General features: G+C 50.9%; 1 protein-coding gene and 1 pseudogene across 1 annotated transcript; both read right to left on the bottom strand.

Moving 5' to 3' along the window:
- The window catches only part of LOC123442089, a 39,053-nt pseudogene extending 37,672 nt beyond the window's left edge, over positions 1 to 1,381 (bottom strand).
- Positions 1,382 to 5,657: 4,276 nt separating this feature from the next.
- LOC123440759 (noroxomaritidine/norcraugsodine reductase-like) lies at positions 5,658 to 6,844 on the bottom strand. The gene is made up of 2 exons (XM_045117308.1): positions 6,598 to 6,844; positions 5,658 to 6,501 (listed from the first exon to the last, which is right to left on the bottom strand). Exons 1-2 carry the CDS (start codon positions 6,678 to 6,680, stop codon positions 5,763 to 5,765), a joined length of 822 nt encoding a protein of 273 aa, XP_044973243.1. The 5' UTR covers positions 6,681 to 6,844; the 3' UTR covers positions 5,658 to 5,762.
- Positions 6,845 to 13,665: the final 6,821 nt, after the last annotated feature.

Below are 13,665 nucleotides of genomic sequence, written 5' to 3'. Positions count from 1 at the left end.
GTTAATCAAAAAAAATATATATATATATACACATGGAGCAAAGAAAAAAAATATAACTATGCCTACGGCAAAGCTGTCGGCATAGATACGGCCAGGGCAGGTGGTCGACGCGCTGCGGATTAATGACGTGGCAGGTATGCCGACGACAGCCATCAGCATAGCTGCTGGTCGGTGCGCCCCGGATCGTGGCGTTGTGTATCTATGTCGACGGCCAGACGTCTAGCCGTCGGCATAGATTCGACGGCGTTAGCCCCCGTACCGGGGGCCGTCGCCGGCCCCACATCTATACCGACGGCCTATGTATGTCGACGATGGCCGTAGGCTTACTATTCTGTAGGCCGACGGCCTTTTTTATGCCGACGGATGCGTCGGCGTAGATATAGATATGCCTACAGCTTTTCTATGCCGATGGCTTTTAGAAAGCCGTAGGCATAACGCCAACTATGCCGACGGTCCCGACAAAAAGCCGTCGACATAGAATAATCCGTAAGCGTAATAGGTTTTTCTGGTAGTGAGCGGCGCCGGGTCGTCGCTGAGCGCGCGCAACAGCCCCGGCAGCCCGTCGCGGTCGTCGGGGAGGTAGATGCACAAGGAGAAGAACCGGCCGTGGTGGCCGCCGACGTAACGCATCCGCAGGACCTTGAAGCCGGGGTGGACGCCGATGCACATGTGCTGGTGCAGTTCGCCCCGCCATGAAGGGCGCGCAGACGGCGCGGCCAGGCGAGACGTAGAAGTCGCCGTCCTCCGTGAGGTTCGCGTCGAAGGGGTCGTACCAGTACCCTCGGAAGTAGAGCGCGTTCGCGAGGACGACGGCCGTGCTTGCGACGATGGAGCCCTCGTGGAGGAGCTCCTTCCACCGGCCGCCGGTCTTGGCCTCTAGCCACTCGTTGATCTCTAACCTGGCCTGCTCGGGGCTCGAGCTGAAGCAGACAGCTCGCGCCACCGCGTCGTACTTGGACGCCGCCAACGCGGCGAAGGCCGGCTTGAGACGGAGCGACTAGTCGACCCAGATGCCCGTGGCGTACACGACCTCGGCAACCTCGTGATTTCCGTCCGCTTCATCAACTTCCTCGTCGGAGCTGAATAATTGGCTTGAGCCTGCGGCAACGTGCGAGGCGACGGCGGCCTTGCTTGGGCTTGCGTTGGCATGGGAGGCGAGGGCGGCGTGTGCTTCAGCGCCGGCGGGGCCGAGGAAGGATATGATCTGGCCGTGGTGGGCGCCCGTGGAGCCGGTGGCGAGATGGGAGAGGACGGTGTGGAAGGACGCCGGAGAGACGGCGAGGTTCCGGTCACCGCCGCGAAGGCTGAGGTGGTGCAGGAGTCGGGCGGAGAGGGCCGCCTGGTCCCTGATGGCGTCCGCGAGCAGCTGCTGCTCCGCCATTGCCTCCGGCGCCAGGTTAGCTAATCATGTGGCGGCTATATATACGGCAATTCATCGTCCCTGACTTGGATATATATATAAATATGCGCACACAAATGAGATGACATCTCTGGAGAGATCGGTAACAAGAGATGAGATAAACAAGGAAACTAACAACAAGATCGTACGGAAATTTTTGTTATTCAACCCGCGCTTTATCATTTATCTACAATGTAAAAAGAAAAAACGATTCGCTGTAAAAATTATATCCGTACGCCTCGCCTCCTCCCGTCGACCCTAGGCCACCCTGACTGTGTCCAGGCCGCCGCCAGACCACTCGCCGCCGCGGCCGACCTCAACCGCCACCGCTATCGATCTCAACCCACCCGCCTCTGCGGCCGTACCTCTCCCCGCTCACTGACCCCGTTGCAGCGCTCGAGCGCATCGCGTCGACCCTGGTCCACCCTGGCGTGTGCCCAGGCCGCTGCCACACCACTCGCCGCCGTGGCCGATCTCAACCACCACTGTTGTCGATCTCAACTCACCCGCCTCCGCGGCCGTACCTCTGCCCGCTTGCTGCCCCCATTTTGGCGCTCGAGCACAACTTCTGGATCAAATCAACGCGACAGCTACAGTGACTAGGGATGATGCGTCTGCTCGATGCAGAACGGCGACGGCGCGCCGGAGCAAAGTACTTGCAGGTGGAGGCGGGCCTCCATGGCTCACACGGGGAACTCCGAGGTTATGGCAAGGCAAAGGCGACTCCTTATGGCCAGATAGAGGCGCCTAACCTTGCTCCCATCATCGTATCCCCTCCCCATGCCTCCAACCGTGTGCCTAGCATCGGCAAAAAAATTTGTTTTGTGGGGATTTGTTTGCTGATGAATTAATGTCTTGAATGTAAGATTGTATTGTTGTAGAGACAGAGAATGGAACACCACATTCAGTTTGTCATCTGATCCCACATTCTCTACCCCATAAGTGAAACAAGATAACAGTCCATTGATCAATTAGTGTAGCCTCTTTTTGTTTTGCTTTGTTTGTCCCGTTTAATTTCTCATCATGGTGAAATTAACAATGGACGGGTTGATTTCTCAACAAAATAGGATATGACTGACTCCAAGCTCTCTCGACGACATTAGGGCTTGCTAACAACGGGTTGAAGGTTTGCAACGGCGGCGATCTGGCCACTTTCGTCACTAACGAGAGAAGAGAAGGTGGTGGGGCTGGGACGAGGGGCGACTTGGAGAAATTCTGATGTTCGAAGCTCTTTGGTGGTGCCAGGCCGGCGACGGACCGACACGGCTGGAAGCCAACTGGGCAGCGTGGGCTGCCTAAATTTGCCGGGAGTTCTTCTTGAACTAAAAATTGACTAGAAGGTGATAAATCTCAATGAAGATATTTGCCTTTTAAGGATATAAAATTTAAATTTCAGGTGATTACAAGTTTAAGGGAGCTGCTACCTAAGAAGCCCTAACGAAGATATTTGTTTTTGCATATGACTTTTGGGGATCTGCTAGAGATGGCATGTTAGTTTTGTGTCGCTAAACTTACGTGTCTATTCATGCTTGTTTTATTGAAGCACACACATACGTGCATAGCTATTAAATACTAAAAATTAGGCGTGGCTAGGTTCAGTGGATTGAGACTTAACGAAATCTCAATGAAGTGGCGAAACATATAAAAGGAAAAATTTGCTCGACGCAATTATCTCCCGAATATACCAACACTGATTAAAGTTTATTCGTACATCCGGACCATCTTCTGGATTCACTGCAAGTTGATCCGAAGATATACACACTTAGTTCAGCATGTGCCATATACGGCACATCTCGGGAACATGGTGCATCATGTCGCGCCGGCAGGATGGGCACGTCGCCGCCCTGTGGAACCACTTGAGGATGCATCCCCTGTGGAACGCGTGCGAGCAGCCGGGCAAAGCCACTACGCCGACGCCCCCGGCCACCATCTCCTCCATGCAGATCGCGCACTGAGCCGCGCCGCCTCCACCGACGAGAGCACCGGAACCAGCCCGTGCCCCGGCGGCTGCGTCCTCGCACGACAGCAGCAGCGCCTTGGGCACGCTGTACACGCTGGTCACGTGCACGCGCAACCAGACGTGGCACATCTGGCTCCGGCGAGCGGCGCCGCCGGCCGCAACAAGACCGTCTTCACGCGCCACGCGGGCGACGATACGGGCGACAAGACCGGGGGGTACGAACCGGTCCCAGAGCTGGGCGTCGGCGGCGCGGTGGCCGTAGTACCCCGCGAGCTGCGGCAGGTGCGTCAGCATCCGGCGGACGGCGGCGTGGCAGGCGGGCTCGCTCCGGAGGACGGCGGGGTCGTGGACGATGAACCGGCGCGCGGCCGCCTCCTCCTCCGGGTGCCTCGCGTCGGCGTCCTTGCCGTGGCCTTGCCGCAGCGTGGTCCCGCCCACGAGGTGCGTCTCGGTGGACATGCGCACGGAGCACCGGATGCGCACGAAGAGGCGCTGGCGCGGCGGCTCGCCGTTTCCTTCGCGCGGCGCCGGCGGCGTCGCCCCGGCCATGGGGTACATCTTGAACCGCTCCATCCTGGAGTCAACTTGGACCGTGGAAGCTGACTCGCGCTGCGAACTCATCGCCATTGCTGGAGCAATCGTGTTGGTTGGGTCTTGGCTTGGCCTCTTGGGAGGATGGAGGCGGCTAGACGTCGAGGTTGGCAGCATATGAAGTCGAGGTTGGCCTCATGCGATTCGAACTCTGATTCGCGTCCGCGCTCACCACTGATCGCCGAGTATGCCTGATCGGGAAGTCTTGTTGCGCGACACCTCACGGTTTTGCTGCTACAGTTGGCTGGGCCGACCGGTTCAGGACCAGTTTCTTTTTACAAAATGGCTACGAACTGTGGGAATATTAAAAATGTTCTGGTTTTTTAATAAATGATGTTTTAAAAATGTTCAGCAAATTTTAGAAGTGTTCCTAAATTTTATTAATGAGCAGTGTTTCAAGAATGTCCATGAAATTCATAGAATAATCATGGAACGTTTTTTAATGAAATTTGAAAATGTTCCTGAATTTCAAAAAACAGATTCATGAATTTTAAAACAGAAATTTAAAAACAAATAAATTTTTATTGATTTTTTTAAAAAAATTCACATTGTTCAAAATATGTTCAAAGAAACTAATAAGTGTTTACAAACTAAAATGGAGAAAAGAAAACAAAAAGAAAGAAAGAAATGACATGAAAGGAAAAGCGGGAAAAGAAGTTGAGAACCTAAAAGACAATTTTTTTTAAAAAAAAGAGGTTAAACCCCCGGCATCTGCATCAATCTATCCATGTAGCGTCCAAAAGACAACTTGTAAATCGGTAAAGAAAAAAAGAAATAACCTATCAAAGAAGGTTCTACAACATTTCCAAGATAGGTAGGGAAAAAACATGAACTAGAACAGACCGAATAGTAGGATCCCATTGACATTGCCTGGTTGTCGTGGTATTTCCACGACAGATGTCAGAGATGGCTTAGATCGTGGTTTGGAGCCAAGGCCGTCTCGCCCGGTCAGTTTCATCATTGCGTCCGTAGCCGCGCCGAGCTTGTCTGCGCGCACTACTGCCATGAGCGCCTCTGCGTCATGCGTCGGGTCTTGTGATCTAGACTGGTCCAGCATAACAATACTAGTCTTTTCTGCGTACTTTGTCCTCACTCATGTACATCCGGGATCAATTTCCCGGTCGGTCATCCATCCTAAAACTACTACAAACCGAGCACGCTTAACCAGTGGCGGAGACGAGGGGTGCCAGCCAGGGCCGTGCCCCCCTAACATTAGTGATTTAAGCCAATAATGAATAGTAATAGTTATTTTTTATGTGTTAAAATGGTGTTTTTATGAATTGGCCCTTTCTAACAAGGTTTAACTATAGTTGGCCCTCCTTGTCCTAATTTTCTCGCTTCACCACTACGCTTAATCCAGGAATTCTGTTTGAATGAATTCGTGAAAAAAAAATCTTTATTAAAAAACTAGGAGTTCCTAGTTTGATGTGGGTCGACTACATCAAGTACAACTAGGAGTTCTCCATGATCATGTGAGCCTCTATGGCCTGGCATGTCGAACTCGAAAGGGAAATATGTGTGTGTGTGAGAGAGAGAGAGAGATGCAACAATCAAAGTCATACCACCTTGGAACACACTTACACACACACACCCATCATCAAAAGTTGAGGTGAACTATGATGCGGTGATGTGAACACTCAAAATCATGTCACATCAGGGTGCCTTTTCGTCCAAGATGGAACAAATATGCCTTTTCGTCGTCATCTGTGAACTCCAAACGAAGATGTTTATTTACCAGCACCAGCGGGGTGTATGGGCAAAGAAAATGTTTTATCGAGCCGTGGCAGCTGGCCAACAAGCAGAGAGCGAAGCCTAGGCGGCTATGGTGCGGCCGCCATCGACGTAGATGACCTGCCCGGTGACGTAGGACGCCGCCGGCATGCACAGGAATGTGACCAGCGAGGCGACCTCCTCGGGCTCGCCCATGCGGCCCAGCGCGACGCGCGCGTTCTCCTTCTCCGCCATCCCCCGCAACAACTCCACGTCAACCTCGATGCAGCTGCTCCTGAGGATGTCGCTCCGGATGCCCCCCGGCGCGACGCAGTTCACGCGGATGCCGTCGCCGGCCCACTCGACTGCGAGGTTGCGGCTGAGCTGGTTCATGGCCGCCTTGGTCGCCGAGTACACCGACAGCACGGGGTACGCGATGGCCGCGGCCACGGAGGAGATGTTCACCACGCTGCCGCCCCCGGCGGCGACCAGGAGCGGGTGCGCGAGCTGCGCGAGGTGGAAGCAGGACTCGAGGTTGGTGGCCATGAGCCGCGCGTAGTCCTCCGCCGTGCTCTCCGTGGCCGGCATGAAGAAGGTCTGCCCGGCGTTGTTGACGAGGATGTCCAGCTTGCCCCCCAGCTCGGCGCGGGCCGCGGCCATGAGCGCCTCCCGGTCGCCGCGCACGGAGACGTCGCAGGCGGAGGCCGTGACGCGCCCGCGCAGGCTCCCCGCCTCGGCGTCGGCGGCCCACCCGCGCACCCGCTCCTGCACGTCGGCGTCGCTCCGGGCGCAGGTGTGCACCCGGACGCCGAACCCCGCGAGCTCCTCCACGATCGCGCGCCTGAGCCATGCATGGTACGCGTGGTGAGTGTGTCGTGTGTCGTCAGTCACAACTCACAACTCACAAGATAACATGAAAGGAAGATGCATGGCGTACCCGATCCCTTTGGTTCCGCCGGTGACGAGGGCCGTCTTGCCGGCGAGGCTCCACCGCTCCTCCCTGCTTGCTGCTGCCGCCATCTCGACGACGGACGTATCTATCTCTGAAACTAGCTGGTGAATGGTTTGGTTGGCAGGCCTTGGCCACACATATATGTACCTCCGTTGTTATTTTTATCTTCTTTGATTGAAAGCTTTGCTGCCCACTATGACGACTAGGTACTAGGTAGTGTAGCAGAAACTGCAGATGCTTCCTCGGCGTTCCCTTGTTTTCGGCGATGCGCACGAAGCGTCACTCGCGCAGGCGGTGGCCGGCCGGCCGTGCTCATCTCACGCATCATGTCATCACGTTTGCTGGCTTCCATGTTTTCCGCCCTGGATTTCTTCTCCCGGCCGCCTCGTCGCACGTTCAATTATGGGGATCGCTAAAACTCAGCTAGGCTGAGATTTAATTTGGTCTCATTCACATTCTCAACCATTAGATCAAACACGTCATAATTAGTGCAAAGCCACTAGCCTATGCAGCCAAGTGTGTCCGGCCTGTTTCCCTTGTATTTTTTTTCCTTTGTATAGTCTGGCAAGCGTCCGGCGGATGGGCTATACTTTTCAAAAATGCTAAACTTATGGATAATTCTTACAGACTAACGAACTAACACCTCTCCCCTCACTAATCTTGTCCCCGTGACTTTCAGGATGGGCCCCGATTCATCCTAAACCAATCAAAACATCTCATCTAAGCTTAGTCCGTAAGTGTTCTCTAAAGTCCCTGTAGTTGTAGCATTGCCCCTTTTCAAGAATGCTAAACGTATGGATGATTCTTATAGACTTTAACGGACTAACTCCTCTCCCCTTACTAATCTTGCCCCCCTAATTTTTAGGGTGGCCCCGCATTCATCCTAAACCAATCAAAACATCTCATTAAGCTTAGTCCGTATATATTCTGTAAAGTCCATGTAGTTGTAGCATTGCTTCTTTTCAAAAATAATAGACTTACGGATGATTCTTACAGACTTTAACGAACTAACACCTCTCCCCTCACTAATCTTGTCCCCATGATTTTCAAGGTGGGCCCCGATTCATCCTAAACCAATCAAAACATCCCATCTAAGCTTAGTCCGTAAATGTTGTGTAAAGTCCCTGTAGTTGTAGCATTGCCCCTTTTCAAAAATGCTAAACTTATGGATGATTCTTATAGACTTTAACGGACTAACCCCTCTCCCCTCACTAATCTTGCCCCCTGATTTTCAGGGTGGCCCCGCATTCATCCTAAACCAATCAAAGCATCCCATCTAAGCTTAGTCCGTAAACGTCCTGTAAAGTCCCTGTAGTTGTAGCATTGCTCCTTTTCAAAAATAATAAACTTACGGATGATTCTTACAGACTTTAATGGACTAACCCCTCTCCCCTCACTAATCTTGTCCCCCTGATTTTTAGGGTGGGCCCGCTTCATCCTAAACCAATCAAAACATATTATCTAAGCTTAGTCTGTAAACGTTCTGTAAAGTACTTGTAGTTGTAGCATTGCTTCTTTTCAAAAATGCTAAACTTACGGATGATTCTTACAAACTTTGATGGGCTAACCCCTCTCCCTCACTAATCTTGTCCCCCCTGATTTTCAGGGTGGGCCCCGCTTCATCCTAAGCCAATAAAAACATCCCATCTAAACTTTGTCCGTTGTGTAAAGTCCCTATAGTTGTAGCATTGCTTCTTTTCAAAAATGCTAAACTTACGAATGAGTCTTACAGACTTTAACGGACTAACCCCTCTCCCTTCACTAATCTTGCCCCCCTCCCCCTGATTTTCTGGGTGGGCCCCACTTCATCCTAAACCAATCAAAACATCCCATCTAAGCTTAGTTTGTAAACGTTTTGTAAAGTTCATGTAGTTGTAGCATTGCTCCTTTTCATAAATGCTAAACTTACTGATGATTCTTACCGGCTTTAACGGACAAACACCTCTCCCCTCACTAATCTTGTCCCCCTGATTTTCAAGGTGGGCTCCGCTTCATCCTAAACCAATCAAAACATCCCATCTAAGACTTGTCCATAAATGTTCTGTAAAGTCCCTGTAGTTGTAGCATTGCTCCTTTTAAAAAATGCTAAACTTACGGATGATTCTTACAGACTTTAACGGACCAACCCCTCTCCCCTCACTAATCTTGTCCCCCTGATTTTCAGGGTGGGCCCCGCTTCATCCAAAACCAATCAAAACATTCCATCTAAGCTTAGTCCGTAAACGTTGTGTAAAGGTGTAAAGTTCCTGTAGTTGTAGCATTGATCTATACTTTTATTGTTGTCACACTAGCATGTTTGTAGCCTTCGATGCTACAGGCATGTACACTTTTGTTATTGCTTATTTTTTGCCCCTTCTTTTGCAGTTGTTTGTTTTGTTTGACTGTGTATAATTTGTGTGAGTGTTTCTTAGAAACTAATTGTTCTTTTTAGATTTTTTGTACGAGAACTTGATACTTCAAAGGTGGAGAACCCTGTAAACCAACCTGTAGTTAGATGGTTAGAGGGACCGTGATATCCCCAGCCCACCAGGTGGAGACGTTCCCGTCGACGACGAAGCGTCTACGGTGACTTCGTAAATCTCAAGATGACATGTCGGCTCAGTCTCTCGGAGATGCTCATAGGGATAGGGTGTGCGTGTTTGCGTTCATAGGGGTGAGTGTATGCAAAAAGGGTGCAGAACCCCTTTACCATGTGCCATTTGATGGGGTTATAGTCCTAGGGTAGGGTCATAAGCCTACCTTATAGGTCCTACCCAAGGACCACCCTTCATAAGGGACAAGGCCCTTTGTCAGCTCCGACTGAACTAAGGAATTCCCATCATCCAGTCGGTAACAGACATCCGACCATCCAGTCGAAGGCGAGCATTCGGAGCGTATCGATCGGACCGACTGGATTCCACTCTGTACATCGTAACCCCCCAGGAGGGAAACGGTCGTACGTTTCCTCACGCTTTTATTAGCATTTAGGCCGTACATTACCTGTAACGTAGGTATTTATTCACCATTATTCCACCCCTGCGCACCGACCGTTGTGAAGGGCAGCGCACTCTATATAAGCCACCCTTCCCCACTGGTGCAAGGGTTGGCAACTCATTGTATTCCATATTTCCACTCGACAACAAGCTCCCTGAGCACTGAGACGTAGGGCTATTACCTCCACCGCAGAGGGGCCTGAACTCATACAACCTCGCCGTAGCTAAGGCTCTGCCCATCCTTTTCATACCCTACACATCTACTGTCAGGCTTATACCCACGACAGTTGGCGCCCACCTTGGGGCAGGCGTCTAAGCAACTTCCGGCGAGTTTGCGACTACTTCCTTTCGTCATGTCGTCCGGTGGAGGTTCGAGCATGGGTCACCAGATCTTCTTCGGCGCTCTCTCCTTCATCATCGACGATTCGGCGTGGCTTCGGGATGCTCCTCTCGACGTCGAGGCGCTTCCCCGTCGTGGGGCTACGCACTTCCGTGCCGGCGCCCGCGGCATTCTTCTTCTCCAACAGTCGGCTCCGGTGTCGACCTGCACCGCCGTCACGCGCCGCAGCAAGCGGTCTCGCCGTCCGCGGCTCCAGCGTTGGGTGCAACACGCCCAGGCGCGCCAGAACGCGTCTTCACAAGTGGCGGTTCTAGAGTCCGTTGTGGTTGCCCCGCTGTCCCTGTTGGGGAACGTCGCATGGGAAACAAAAAATTTCCTACGCGCACGAAGACCTATCATGGTGATGTCCATCTACGAGAGGGGATGAGTGATCTACGTAACCTTGTAGATCGTACAGCAGAAGCGTTAGTGAACGCGGTTGATGTAGTGGAACGTCCTCATGTCCCTCGATCCGCCACGCGAACAATCCCGCGATCAGTCCCACGATCTAGTACCGAACGGACGGCACCTCCGCGTTCAGCACACGTACAGCTCGACGATGATCTCGGCCTTCTTGATCCAGCAAGAGAGACGGAGAGGTAGAAGAGTTCTCCGGCAGCGTGACGGCGCTCCGGAGGTTGGTGATGACCTTGTCTCAGCAGGGCTCCGCCCGAGCTCCGCAGAAACGCGATCTAGATGAAAAACCGTGGAGGTATGTGGTCGGGCTGCCGTGGAAAAGTCGTCTCAAATGAGTCCCAAAACCTCCGTATATATAGGTGGGAGGGAGGGGACCTTGCCTTGGGGCTCAAGGAGCCCCAAGGGGGTCGGCCGAGTCCAAGGGGGGAGGACTCCCCCCCCCCCCCAAACCGAGTTGGACTTGGTTTGGTGGGTGGGAGTCCTTCCCTTCCTTCCCACCTCCTTTTTTTTCTTTCTCTTTGATTTTTATCTCTATGGCGCATAGGGCCCTTTTGGGCTGTCCCACCAGCCCACTAAGGGCTGGTGCGCCACCCTTATTGCCTGTGGGCTTCCCCGGGGTGGGTTGCCCCCCCGGTGAACTCTCGGAACCCATTCGTCATTCCCGGTACATTCCCGGTAACTCCGAAAAACCTTCCGGTAATCAAATGAGGTCATCCTATATATCAATCTTCGTTTCGGGACTATTCCGGAAACCCTCGTGACGTCCGTGATCTCATCCGGGACTCCGAACAACATTCGGTAACCAACCATATAACTCAAATACGCATAAAACAACATCGAACCTTAAGTGTGCAGACCCTGCGGGTTCGAGAACTATGTAGACATGACCCGAGAGACTTCTCGGTCAATATCCAATAGCGGGACCTGGATGCGCATATTGGATCCTACATATTCTACGAAGATCTCATCGTTTGAACCTCAGTGCCAAGGATTCATATAATCCCGTATGTCATTCCCTTTGTCCTTCAGTATGTTACTTGCCCGAGATTCGATCGTCAGTATCCGTATACCTATTTCAATCTCGTTTACCGGCAAGTCTCTTTACTCGTTCCGTAATACAAGATCCCGCAACTTACACTAAGTTACATTGCTTGCAAGGCTTGTGTGTGATGTTGTATTACCGAGTGGGCCCCGAGATACCTCTCCGTCACATGGAGTGACAAATCCCAGTCTTGATCCATACTAACTCAACTAACACCTTCGAAGATACCTGTAGAGCATCTTTATAGTCACCCAGTTACGTTGGGACGTTTGATACACACAAAGCATTCCTCCGGTGTCAGTGAATTATATGATCTCATGGTCATAGGAATAAATACTTGACACGCAGAAAACAGTAGCAACAAAATGACACGATCAACATGCTACGTCTATTAGTTTGGGTCTAGTCCATCACGTGATTCTCCTAATGACGTGATCCAGTTATCAAGCAACAACACCTTGTTCATAATCAGAAGACACTGACTATCTTTGATCAACTGGCTAGCCAACTAGAGGCTTGCTAGGGACGGTGTTTTGTCTATGTATCCACACATGTAAATCAGTCTTCATTCAATACAATTATAGCATGGATAATAAACGATTATCTTGATACAGGAATTATAGTAATAACTATATTTATCATTGCCTCTAGGGCATAATTCCAACAGTCTCCCACTTGCACTAGAGTCAATAATCTAGCCCTCACATCACCATGTGAATTACATTGTGATAAATCTAACACCCATACAGTTCTGGTGCTGATCATGCTTTGGCCGTGGAAGAGGTTTAGTCAGCGGGTCTGCTACATTCAGATCCGTGTGCACTTTGCATATATTCACGTCCTCTCCCTCGACGTAGTCGCGGATGAGGTTGAAGCGTCGTTTGATGTGTCTGGTCTTCTTGTGAAACCGCGGTTCCTTTGCTAAGGCAATGGCACCCGTGTTGTCACAGAACAAGGTTATTGGATTCAGTGCGCTTGGCACCACTCCAAGATCCGTCATGAATTGCTTCATCCAGACACCCTCCTTAGCCGCCTCCGAGGCAGCCATGTACTCCGCTTCACATGTAGAATCTGCTACGACGCTTTGCTTGGAACTGCACCAGCTTACTGCACCCCCATTAAGAATAAATATGTATCCGGTTTGCGACTTAGAGTCGTCCGGATCTGTGTCAAAGCTTGCATCGACGTAACCTTTTACGGCGAGCTCTTCGTCCCCTCCTTACATGAGAAACATCTCCTTAGTCCTTTTCAGGTACTTCAGGATATTCTTGACCGCTGTCCAGTGATCCACTCTTGGATTACTCTGGAACCTACCTGCCATACTTATGGCCAGGCTAACATCCGGTCTAGTGCACAACATTGCATACATGATAGAACCTATGGCTGAAGCATAGGGGACGGAGCGCATATGCTCTCTATCTTCATCAGTTGCTGGGCACTGAGTCTTACTCAATCTCGTACCTTGTAGAACTGGCAAGAACCCTTTCTTGGACTGTTACATTTTGAACCTCTTCAAAACTTTATCAAAGTATGTGCTTTGTGAAAGTCCTATCAGGCGTTTTGATCTATCCCTATAGATCTTAATGCCTAGAATGTAAGCAGCTTCTCCTAGGTCCTTCATAGAGAAACTTTTATTCAAGTAACCTTTTATGCTCTCCAAAAGCTCTACGTTGTTTCCAATCAGTAATATGTCATCCACATATAATATTAGAAACGCCACACAGCTCCCACTCACTTTCTTGTAAATACAAGATTCTCCAACCACTTGTATAAACCCAAATGCTTTGATTACCTCATCAAAGCGTTTGTTCCAACTCCGAGATGCTTGCACCAGTCCATAAATGGATCGCTAGAGCTTGCACACCTTGTTAGCATTCTTAGGATCGACAAAACCTTCGGTTTGTATCATATACAATTCTTCCTTAAGGAAACCGTTAAGGAACGCCGTTTTGACATCCATCTGCCAGATTTCATAATCGAAAAATGCAGCTATTGCTAACATGATTCTGACGGACTTAAGCATCGCTACGGGTGAGAAAGTCTCATCGTAGTCAACTCCTTGAACTTGTGAAAAACCCTTTGCCACAAGTCGAGCTTTATAAACGGTCACATTACCGTGAGCGTCCGTCTTCCTCTTAAAGATCCATTTGTTCTGAATGGCCTTGCGGCCCTCAGGCAGTACCTCCAAAGTCCACACTTTGTTCTCATACATGGATCCTATCTCGGACTTCATGGCTTCCAGC

The sequence above is a fragment of the Hordeum vulgare genome, chromosome 3H, assembly GCF_904849725.1.
Source record: "Hordeum vulgare subsp. vulgare chromosome 3H, MorexV3_pseudomolecules_assembly, whole genome shotgun sequence".
NCBI lineage: Eukaryota > Viridiplantae > Streptophyta > Magnoliopsida > Poales > Poaceae > Hordeum > Hordeum vulgare.
The sequence above is the reverse complement of the archived record's forward strand: the minus strand, read 5'-3'. Positions and strand labels throughout refer to the sequence as shown.

Bases quoted from the DNA above. Each gene is read 5' to 3' on its own strand.
- LOC123440759 (XM_045117308.1), bottom strand. From the start codon at position 6,680: ATGGCGGCAGCAGCAAGCAGGGAGGAGCGGTGGAGCCTCGCCGGCAAG. The intron at 6,502-6,597 runs GTACGCCATGCA...TGCATGGCTCAG, and splicing joins GGCGGAACCAAAGGGATCGG to GCGCGCGATCGTGGAGGAGC.